The sequence below is a fragment of the Mesoplodon mirus genome, assembly GCF_964341445.2.
Source record: "Mesoplodon mirus genome assembly, chromosome: 8".
In the NCBI taxonomy this organism is placed as follows: domain Eukaryota; kingdom Metazoa; phylum Chordata; class Mammalia; order Artiodactyla; family Ziphiidae; genus Mesoplodon; species Mesoplodon mirus.
In genome coordinates this window covers 29,136,005-29,148,121 of record NC_138984.1, presented here as the reverse complement: position 1 = coordinate 29,148,121, position 12,117 = coordinate 29,136,005, and the positions used below count along the sequence as shown (strand labels likewise).

General features: G+C 36.1%; 2 protein-coding genes across 9 annotated transcripts in view; one reads left to right on the top strand and one right to left on the bottom strand.

The window, feature by feature from the left end:
• Nucleotides 1–12,117, bottom strand: part of METTL21A (methyltransferase 21A, HSPA lysine) — a 57,634-nt gene that overhangs the window by 22,102 nt on the left and 23,415 nt on the right. The window lies entirely within an intron of this gene.
• CREB1 (cAMP responsive element binding protein 1) overlaps nt 1–12,117 on the top strand; it is a 58,022-nt gene that overhangs the window by 41,038 nt on the left and 4,867 nt on the right. For 3 of the 6 annotated variants that reach the window (XM_082629917.1, XM_082629919.1, XM_082629920.1), the window contains 2 exons: nt 2,110–2,260; nt 10,248–12,113. In XM_082629917.1, coding sequence (XP_082486043.1) covers nt 2,110–2,260; nt 10,248–10,392 — 296 coding nt within the window. In that variant the 3' untranslated portion in view covers nt 10,393–12,113. Of the gene's footprint in view, nt 1–2,109; nt 2,261–10,247; nt 12,114–12,117 lie in introns of those variants that run through there. The other 3 variants (XR_014294811.1, XM_082629916.1, XM_082629918.1) reach the window with 3 other exon arrangements.

The window sequence follows — 12,117 nt, the reverse complement described above, 5'->3', positions numbered from 1 at the left end:
CACAGGTATGTTAAATTCTTTGAAAAGTTAAAATTTTATAGACTCAGAAAAAGTAAGTATGATACTGCAAAGCACTATTAAAATATAGTTTATTTTTCTTCATTATAGATACTGTTTTCCATGAACTCTTCTTCCATTATTCCAATTGGACCAAATGTCATGGCATAAAAACAACTATTTTCAGTTTTAAAAATATAACATCTATCTTTAACACCTTTAACATTTGGATATAGGAGAAATGAGGTAGGTTAGAGGGAAAGACAATAAAATTAGGAGTTAAGAAAAGCTAGATTCTAAACCTAAATATATATAGATTCACTTTGTGACCTTGAGTAAGACCCAGCCTCCCTGGGCCTCATTTTTTTTCATGTGTCAAATGAAAAGTTGTACTAAATCACTGATAAGAATCTTGGGAGGTTCAAAATTCTGTTCCTCTGCTTTAAGTCAAAAGAAATTTACATCTTCATTTCTAAGATCATCATTTTTTATTTCAAAGGATAGCATTATATTCTGAAAAGTCTTATACCAGTGTGCAAGTCTCCTGGTCTATGAGCAAAGGTAGTTAAATACATGGTGAATTACAGAAATAGCTTTTTTCTTTTTTTTTTTTTTTTTTGCGGTACGCGGGCCTCTCACTGTTGTGTCCTCTCCCGTTGCGGAGCATAGGCTCCGGACGCGCAGGCTCAGCGGCCATGGCTCACGGGCCCAGCCACTCCACGGCATGTGGGATCTTCCCGGACTGGGGCACGAACCCGCATCGCCTGCATCGGCAGGCGGACTCTCAACCACTGCACCACCAGGGAAGCCCAGAAATAGCTTTTTTCTGTTTTGTTTTGTTTTGTTTTCTTCCTATTTGTTTCAGAAATCTTTATGGATGGGAGTTGACCATTTTTCTTTGAATTCACTTGAATATTTTAAGAATATGATTTATGCCACATTTAAAATTTGCATAAGGAAATAATAATAAATCTGTTTCTAAAAATATTTTTATTAAAAATGTTTTGCCTCTGTTAGGTAATGACAGATGTGCCCCTTCACCATGGATGATTAATTTTGAATAATTCTAAAACACCAACTAGAGAGTCATAATTTATTTAAAGGGCCCTAATGTATTTACAGAATATTTTCTGTTACTAAACAAATAATATTTGAAGAAGATAATATTTTGCTTATTAATGGGAGTAAAACACCTTTTCACTTTACATGCAGGTACTCAAAAATTGTAAAGCAGGATGTCAGTGAATTTGAATTCTGAACGTCAGTTTGAAGATGGTAACATGTTTAGTATATAAATCTTTTCCACTCAAACTACACATTTTAATTGATATTAATAACAAATATGGATGATTTTATAAAGAGCTTCAAATTCTCTCAGATAATGTTAGGTTTCTTATTCCTAGGAGGGCATATTATTAAGCTGTTTTTAGAAGCGATTTGACAAATAGAGACTGTTTTTCTTTTTACAAATGATGGATCATTTAGTTAGAAAAATAAAACTTCAATTTGTTTAGCCGTTATCATTTACATTAAAACAATGCTTACAAGTAATATAATTGGCATCAAACGGTACACTTTTTCATACTTTGTTTTGTTACAATTAGGCATTTATAATAGTTGACCATTATGCTTTATTTTCTTTTCCATTTTGCTATTTTATGAAAAATCATGGTCGTTTTTATGTCGTGGCAAGAGTCTATTTGAAATTTTTTAATATGAATTTACCAATATCAAAGGAAGACATTGAGGACTATACTCTTTCTAGGAAGATCATCCAAGCTGTGCCCCACTTACCTTTTAGACTTAAGGTTGGTAAGCATGTTAACAACAGAATAGAACTACATTCCAAAGAAAGATAAATATAAGACCCAGCAGACATAAGTCAAGACCTCTTTCATCCAAGTGACTATACTAATAAATACATTAAATTGGGAATTAATTTCTGAATAATGTCCCAAAGAGTGCTGATTCTTTCAACATTTTAGTCAGAATCATCTGTTCCTTTTTTTCCTTTTAATCCAAAATATATGTTTAGATTGATGATTGACACGTGGTTTTACCAAGTCACAGTGCTTCAGTGTCTTACACCATGCTCACTATTTTTCTTTTCAGCTGCCTCTGGAGATGTACAAACGTACCAGATCCGCACAGCACCCACTAGCACCATCGCCCCTGGAGTTGTTATGGCGTCCTCCCCAGCACTGCCTACACAGCCCGCCGAAGAAGCAGCACGAAAGAGAGAGGTTCGCCTCATGAAGAACAGGTACGTACATTGCTGTTACTTATATTGTCGTAGGTCAGGCCTATCTTCAGATTCTGCCAGATGTGGGTCTTTAGCACCTGCTGACAATAGGATCTTTGCATCGAGATATTTTTCTGGTAAAATGGATGGATCTTGCTAAAACTTCTTTACTTAGCTTCTCATAAGCTGCACTTATGAGATGGCTAATGGGATTATGGGTCCATCTTTGATGATAGAGTAGTTTTCTTTCATGCAATTTCCCCATGGGAGATTTAACGCACAACTTTGCTATGTTTTCACTATTGCTTCAACCAACTAACTAGGTTATTTAAAAATTGTTTCTTTTCATGAGTAGTATTGTTAAGATTAAGAGTTTCATGTATATATATATTAAAATTAAGTGTTGTTTTATTTATATTAAATGTATTTGTAATAAGGTAAATGTATGATGGCCAATCTAAGTTTTAATGCATATTATCTTTACTCAAAATAATAACAATTTAACACCTAAATAAAGATTCTTCAAAAATAGATTAATGCCGAGAATATCTTATTATTCTTGACAAAAATCTTAAAATAGAACTAGTCTTCAACAATGAAAATGCTACATATCGAAAATTTATTAAATGTGGGAAAGTTATTCCCATAAAGTAAATTCATAACTGTAAATGGCTTTGTCATCAAAAAAAGTAATAAAAAATTTTATTTACCTTAGTATTTTTATTTATTTAGCTTAGGATTTAAATATTTAGCTTAAGATATAGAAATGACCTAAGACAAACCAAAGAAAATGAAAATAAAGATATTAAAAGTTTGAAACAGTGAAAATATTCCACTGCTTTTCACCTCAAGATTCTTCAAATGCTATGATAAAGTGAAAGAAACATAGAGGTTGAATTTAGAGGATGTGGATTCAAGTCCTAGATCTACCCCTTTTGCTGTGACTTTAGAAGAACATAACCTTCTAAACCTCAGTTTTCTCCTTTGTAAAACAGGATCCCACTACCCACCCAGAGGGTTGCTCTGTGGGTCAAATATGTGGGTCAAGTAAGATAATTCCTTTGAAAGCACTTTGTAACTGCAGTGCTCTGTTGAAGTGTCTGTTTTTGTGCAATTTCATGTTCCAGCTTAGATCAACCTCTTTCGTTCCTAAAATATTCCTAGCTGTTAGAGAATGTTGGTGAATTACACCTAGGCAGAAACGGCACAGTTTTTTCCGGATTATTAGGAAAAGAGTTGGAAACAAGCTGAGTAACTTATTTCATTTGTGCTCCATCAATGTGATTTTAAGTATTTAAGCTACAATAATAAACAGAAGCATAAAAGTTGTGTTCATATTTAAGTGTATTTTAAAATATAAATTAAACTGTGTTTAAACTTTTTTAATGTTTGTAAGGAAGTGTATAAGTAACCCTTTTGAAAATTAGAAGCAAGTCTGATTTAGAAAGTCTCAAGTAAAGGCTAGGTTATAAAGTTTAAGACAACAGCATTTACTAAAGAAACCAGTTCTCAGCAGACACAACAGAGCAGTCAGGTAAAAAATACATCTCTTGATTATGAAAGCAACAAAGGACTTCAGATTATGTCTGTGTAGTTTGGCTCTCTGGAACAAACATTTCCCCTTACACAGAAATCACTTAAGAAGCAGCTTAATTGTAGTGGGTGAGAAGGCAGCAGTACAGCTTCTTGTCTGCTCTGAGGTATAGAGGGCTGCCCATTTATGAAAGCACATTAATTTGACAGGCATACCAAATTCTCCTTTTCCTCTATTCGTGCGATGTATGATTCCCACCCCCACCCCCCCACACACACACCAGGCACGTACACACCAAGCTGGGGACAGGGAACACATAGCTACAGTTCCTAACAACCTCTGCTTGCCTGAGATATTCAGGGAAGCCACCTGACTTACTGTGAACTCTTTAATAAAATACTTTGGCTTGGATTTAATTTCACTATAAGGAAACTTCCCATTGACTCTGGTATAGTTCCTTTTCCCTTTATTCCCAGATATCTGCTGCTTCTACTTTTTCAACTTCCATTCACTAGAATCTGGCTTCTGTGCCCACCATACCACTCCAGTGTCTATAAAAAGGTACAGATACCTCCCCATTTGGCAAATCTAGCATTCTCTTTTCATTTCATTTTACCTTTACTGGGAGTATTTGACACTTTTGACTGCTCATTTCTCTAAACTCTTCTTTGGCTTACTCACCTGGTTTTCTGACTACTTTTCAAATTTTCCCTTGAAACTTTCATCCATACCTATGTATTTCAGGCATCACCTATATGTTGATACCACCTAATTATATATATTCCGGCTTTGACCTTTCCCTTGAGATATTATTTATTTAGGTCCTGGTATGTGCTGGACACGATACCTCATTTCTTTACATATTTTATTAGTTCTGCCCACAATGAGAGAGAAGCTTATGTCCACTTTACAGAGGAGATATGGTTCAGAAAGAAGGTAAATATTTTGCCAAAGGTCACACCTTTTAAAAAAAATGGGTAGAACTCAGATATGAGCCTTGCTCTGGCACCAAAGCCTGTGCACCTGCTACCTGTCAGATTCAACCATCATCTCCTGCTCTGCCACTCAGACCAGAACACATGGCAGTGTGCTGGAGGTATGTAGCACCAAGAGGGAAATGTGGAATGCTTTCCTTGAATATTTATTTGGCTCAAAAATTTGAGAGAAAAAACATTTTTAAGGTAAACTTAAAAGATATAATTCACACCAGCAGCAGTTGCTATGGACTGTGCTCCCATATTTAGTTTCCTCTGCCATTATGGTTACTTAGGTGGAAAAGTTAGAGAAGCACTCTCCTCCTGAACATATTCACTAGGATAAATGTCCCTATGTGCCTCAAACACAGCCTGTCTTCTAAACTTGATAAGAAAAAGTTGTGGGCTTCCCTGGTGGCGCAGTGGTTGAGAATCTGCCTGCTAATGCAGGGGACACAGGTTCGAGCCCTGGTCTGGGAGGATCCCACATGCCGCGGAGCAACTAGGCCCATGAGCCACAACTACTGAGCCTGCGCGTCTGGAGCCTGTGCTCTGCAACAAGGGAGGCTGCGACAGTGAGAGGCCCGTGCCCCGCGATGAAGAGTGGCCCCCGCTTGCCACAACTAGAGAAAGCCCTCGCACAGAAACGAAGACGCAACACAGCAAAACTAAATTAATTAATTAAGAGTTAGGACTTCAACATATTCATTAAAAAAGAAAAAGAAAAAGTTGTGATTCCCCAAATTCTATAACATTCAAATTGCCATTTACTCAAAAATGAAGATAGGGCTTCCCTGGTGGTGCAGTGGTTGAGAGTCCGCCTGCCAATGCAGGGGACACGGGTTCGTGCCCCAGTCTGGGAAGATCCCACATGCCACGGAGCCTGTGCGTCCGGAGCCTGTGCTCCGCGATGGGAGAGGCCACAACAGTGAGAGGCCTGCGTACCGCAAAAAAAAAAAAAGAAATGAAGATAAGTGGTAAATGTTCTAAAAGAAAGTATAGATGGTTACATTAATTTGTGTTGCTGCAGTAACAAAAAATAATAAAATCTCAGTGTCTTAGAACAACAGGGACTTCCCTGGTGGCTCAGTGGTTAAGAATCCACCTGCCAATGCAAGGGACACGGGTTTGATCCCTGGTCCGGGAAGATCCCACGTGCCGCGGGAGCAACTAAGCCCATGTGCCACAGCTACTGAGCCCACGTGCCACAACTACTGAAGCCCGCACGCCTGGAGCCCGTGCTGTGCAACAAGAGAAGCCACCGCAATGAGAAGCCCGCACACCTCAACAAAGAGTAGCCCCTGCTCACCGCAACTAGAGAAAGCCCGCGCGCAGCAACGAAGACCCAATGCAGCCATAAATAAATAAATATATTTATATATATATTTTTTAAAAACCAACAACAACAGAAATTTCTTCCTCACTTATGTTACATTTTGGCAGCTGCAAGTCATGCTATGGCTCTCCTCCACATGCTCCCAGCCAAAGGAGGAACACCTCTTTGAGTCCTGTCATTATTGTAGCAAAGGGAAAGGGGAAATGCTTTTTGAAGCACCTGCTTGATTGTGGTGAATATCATGTCCACTCGGGTACCATAGGCCAAAGCACAGGCTAGGACAAGCCCAACATCAGTGAAATGGGAATGGTGTGCTCTTCCCACAGGGAGGGAGGAGTAAAAAATTACGGAAGCAATACAACCCAGCACCTCTGTCTTACAATTTTAGAGTGCAGGAAGAATTTAATAGGTTTCCTAAGAGCAGAAGTAATAAAGGAAAAGGTTAAGTAGGTTTGACCATCTAAAAATATGAAACCTCTGATTAGCCAAGGAAAAGGTAAAGTAGCAAAGCAAACAATAAGCTAGAAACATTTTAACAAAGTCAGGAGACTGATAAGGATATAAATAAGTAGATTTAAAGAAAATGAATTAGAAATGGGGTAAAAAAACTGAAAATTCAAACCAGTTAAAGTGTATGCTATATAAATTAAGGTACATCCTTTCAACTGTATAAAACCAACTGTTAATAATGAAGATGTGTTTTTATTGAGATGGGAAGATGTTCATAGTGGAAAAGAGCAGGGTACCAAAGAATATGTATTATGATCCCATTTTTATTTATTTTTATTACAGAAGTAAAACATGCTCATTATAAGCACATTAGAAAACATAAGCTAAAATATTTACTCACCACTAATTGTGCCACCCAAAATGTTAACATTCTGGAGTATAATTTTTTTCCCCTAATATATATGTGCAAAGATAAATAATACACTTTTAGTACACGGTTTTTAATTTTTTATTTTGAAATAATTTTAGCTTATGGGAACAGTTATAAAAATAGTACAGAGTTCCAGATACTCTCTATCCACCTTTCTATAAGTTTAGCATATTACATAACCAGGCTGTGTTTATCAAAACTAAAGAAATTAACATTCTGTCATATACTATGTATAGTAATTAACATAGTATTTTTTATAGTGGTATAATAATATTAACTGCACTGTCCATTTTATTTGAATTTCCTCAGTTATTCCACTTCTATTCCATTTCTCTTCCAGAATCCAGTCCAGGGTACCACATTGCATTTAGTCATCATGGCTCATCTCCTCCAATCTGTGACAGTTCTTTCCTTGTCTTTCATGGGCTTACCGAGTAGTAGTTAAGTTTCTTTCAGAATATCCCTCACTTTGGGCCTGTGTGATGTTTTTATTATGATTAGATGAAGGTAATGAATTTGGGGGAAGAATACCACAGAGATGTAGTCTGCCCTTCTTGTCACTTCATATCAGGGAGCACATACCAGCATGACTCATTACTGGCAATGTTAACTTTGATCACTTGGTTAAAGTGCTGTCCAAGTGTTCCCGCTGCAGTTATCATTTTTCTCTTTTTACACACTATTCCTTAGAAGCAAATCACGGATTTAGAAAGGGAGGAGAATTAAACTCCACCTCCTGGAAAGGAGAGTATCAAAGAAATTGTGGTCATAGGTGAAAACCAACATGGTAATTGGTGTTACTTTCGCAGAGTTGCTTGGAGACTATGCAAATATTTTATTTCTCTTTCAAGTTTTCCCCACTAATTTTTGTATTCACAGGGGAATCTTTCCTGCAGTAATTATTACTGTGATATTCTAATGAGGATTTTCTATTTCCCCATCCCTTCTACATTTATATCAGTACGGTCTTATAGATACTTACCTTATTCTTTGGGCTATAATTCAATATTATTTAATTATGATAAGATTATTCCAGTTTTGGCCATCAGGAGCTCTTACACGTTGGTTCCTGTGTCCTTTAGATGGCGTCTTATTTTTCTTCAAGCACATCTTTACTTTCTGGCCCTACAAGATCATCTGGGTTCAACTTCTCATCTTGTGTTTTCCCTGCTTTAGCCTTGAAATCAGCCATTTATTCAGTGAGTCCTAGTTTCTTTCATTGGAAAATGGTATTTAGAAATCAGTTAGGCAGTAGTTGTGCTCTTTGCTACTGAGGTTTCACAGGCTCTCTCAAAGGACAGAGCTAGGAAATATACACGTGTGTGTGTGTGTGTGTACACTGGCCCATGTATGCACACAACTGTATTTCTGTACGTGTACGTTACTATACTAAATATGTTTGTACTGATCCCTCTGACTCTAATCTGTAACCGCAGGGCTTATTTTAGCCTTCCCTTCCCCCCTTTGCTTATTTGAACTTCGTTCTCTGACAGAAACTTGGCTTCCCACTAAAGATGGTTTATTTATGTATTTGTTAAACTCTAGTATCATATAAAATAGTTTCATGATTGCTAACTTGTACTCCTATGAGAAACAGATTTACAACATAGCATTTATGTACAGTTCTTTCTGTTTTTAGCCTTAAAGTACCAGTGAAAGCACTGTTTTCAGAGTTACTTAGATCTGCTTCTTTATTCTCCACCCTCTTATGTCATATACATACCTTTAGAGTAACGTTAGATTTCTCAACATCTTCATTCAATTCTGGGATTCCCCGATATCCTGTTTTTTATTTTAAATTGTCATTACTTTACTTTTCGTGCTGTATATTTCTGTGGGGTTTAACAGACATAAAATGCTATGTGTCTGCCACCACAGTGCCATACAGAACATTCACACCACTCTACAAAGAATCCCTTGTGATACCTCCTGGTGGTCAGCCCCTGGAAACCACTGAACTGTTTTCCATCTTTTTGTTTTGTATTTTCCAGAATCTCATATAAATATGAGATCTGGCTTCTTTCACTTAGCACAGTGCATTTAAGATTCATTGATAGTGTTGCATGAATCAGTAATTAGTTTTATCCCTGGTATTGTATGGATGTGGTTTATTTATCCATTCACCTTGAAGTTCATCTTAGTTTCCAGTTTTGGAGGATTATGAATAAATTTACTATAAATACTTACATACAGGTTTTTATATGAACTTTCAATTCACTTGAGTAAATATCTAGGAGTGGCCTGGATGGATGGAATGGTAAGTGTATATTTAACTTTATAAGAAACTGCCAAACTGTTTTCCAGAGTGGTTGTACCATTTTGCATTTCTACCAGCAATGTATGAAAGTTCCAGTTGCTCTATATCAAATGTTATAATTTTATGTTTTACATTTAGGTCTGTGATCCCTTTTGAATTAACTTTTTTATAAGGTGTGAAATGTGTAAAAGGTTCACTTTTCTGTATGAACACCTGTTTGTTCCAGCACCATTTGTTAAAAAGACTATCCTTGGGCTTCCCTGGTGGTGCAGTGGTTGAGAGTCCACCTGCCGAAGCAGGGGACAACGGGTTCGTGCCCCGGTCCGGGAAGATCCCACGTGCTGCGGAGTGGCTAGGCCCGTGAGCCATGGCCGCTAACCTGCACGTCCGGAGCCTGTGCTCCGCAACGGGAGAGGCCACAACAGTGAGAGGCCCGCGTACCGCAAAAAAAAAAAAAAAAAAAAAAAAAAAAAAGACTATCCTTTCTCTGTGTAATTGCCCTTGTACTTTTGTCAAAATTTAATTGACTGTATTTGTATAGGTTTGTTTCTGGGGTGTCTAGCATGTTCCTTGTTCTGTGTATCTGTTCTTTCGCCCATAGAATCCACTAGGAGAATCTTTTCATTCTATCTAAAAATATTTAGATCGAAATTTTTGAGAAGCTTTAAGAGGCACTCTCCAAGCTAAAGAGTTCTTTTTGTTTTTTATTTGAAGCTCATTTCAATGTTGTATTCTCCTCCGAGGTTTAGTAATTCTTAATGGAGTATGAAAGTGCTTGCCACCCTTCTGCCCCATCAATTAAAATGGGTGCTTTGAATGGTTTTTTTTAATCAACTTTCTATGGTATGTTAAAATTTTACATTAGACAATTTCCAAGTCATTCTGTTTATTTTTCTCAAATGCCTGATCTATAATATATTAAAACGTTTGTTGCTTTGAGCTAAATCTTTTTTTTAATGTAGTATCTAACGCAAAATAAATGATACAGAAATGTTGCATAATTTTTCCTGTCCTTTTTTGCTTGTAGGGAAGCAGCACGAGAATGTCGTAGAAAGAAGAAAGAATATGTGAAATGTCTAGAAAACAGAGTGGCAGTGCTTGAAAACCAAAACAAGACACTGATTGAGGAGCTAAAAGCACTTAAGGACCTTTACTGCCACAAATCAGATTAATTTGGGATTTAAATTTTCACCTATTATGGTGGAAAAAGGACTGGCTTGGCCATAACCAGAAAGACGAAATAAACATTTATTTTCTAAACATTTCTTTTTTTCTATGCGCAAAACTGCCTGAAAGCAACTACAGAATTTTCATTCATTTGTGCTTTTGCATTAAACTGTGAATGCTCCAACACCTGCCTCCACTTCTCCCCTCAAGAAATTTTCAGCTCCACGAATCATGAAGAGACTTGTGCTTTTTATCCCCCGCCCTCTTCAAGAAGTAATAATTTGTTTACTTGTAAATTGATGGGGGAAATGAGGAAAAGAAAATCTTTTTTTAAATGATTTCAAGGTTTGCGCTGAGCTCCTTGATTGCCTTAGGGACAGAATTACCCCAGCCTCTTGAGCTGAAGTAATGTGTGGGCCGCATGCATAAAGTAAGTAGGTGCAATGAAGACGTGTTGATTGCCAAATTGACGTGTTTTCACATTTTCATTGTGAATTATGTAAGATTGTTAAGAGACATACCCTCTAAAAGAATTTTAGGATGGTGTTGAAGAAATTAAGAATGAATTTGGAGTGCTTTCTATGTACATTCTCTTCAATACTGAAAACTTGTCCTTGGTTCTTAAAAATATTCTGTATTAACTACAGCTCTTCCATAGGGCAGTTGTTGCTTCTTAATTCAGTTCTGTATGTGTTCAACATTTTGAATACATTAAAAGAAGTAACCAACTGAATGAAAAAGCATGGTATTTGATTTTAAATTAAATCAAAGTAAGTAAAAGTACAAAGCTTGTTTTAGTTTAGTACTAAGTTCTTAGTAAAAAGATGCTCATTAGTAAACCAATCCCTTGAGTTATATAACAAGGTTTTTAAATAAATGTTCTTGTCACCACCTTCAAAAATATTTATATTGTCACTCATTTACTTTAAAAGGTTTTTCTAATTAAACTGTTCCCCTTTGCACTTATATTATACCACCAACAGGAAAGCCTTCAAGATGTTAAAGCAAAGTGCTGTATTTGTTTATAAAATGTTATGTGTTGTAGAAAAATACTGATTTTAAATCTTTTCCATATTAACATACTTTAACAGAGTAGTGAATTTTTTAATGAAAGAAGTTATAAGGATATAGTTCTTTTAAAGTACAGTATTAGATATGCACAAGGAAGATAATTTTCTTCAGACATATTTGAATGACTGCTGTACTACAATATTTGGATTGTCACTCTTGCAAAACATACCTTTGTTGTTTTCTTCTATTGATAAAAAGGATAGCTATGCTTTAGCTTTCCAATATGCTATATATCCTTTGTTACTCTGTAAAGGAGCTACCTGTTTTAATTCCTTACCTATAACAGTCTGTATTTGTATGTATCACACATGGTTTCCAGTACTGCTTTTAATTATCAATACTCATTTTATTCACTAAGCTTGATAAATTTAAAAGTTACCCTTTAAAAAAAGACTGAGGTGGATTTGAAAAATTGGAGATTGACATAATGTTAGATTATAATTTCTCATTTGAGAAGGTATTCCTTTTTTAAAAGAGAGTCTAGAATTTAATGTTTTATATTTAGTCATGGGTTGTTTTTAAAAGTTAAGTTTGTTAATGTGTTAACAAAATATGCAGATATGGGTGTTAATTATTGAGTCCATGTTGAAAAGTAAGATTTTTAATTAATATTTGTAAATGGTATATTTTTATTTGTAACAAACCGTTGTCTTTTTTCA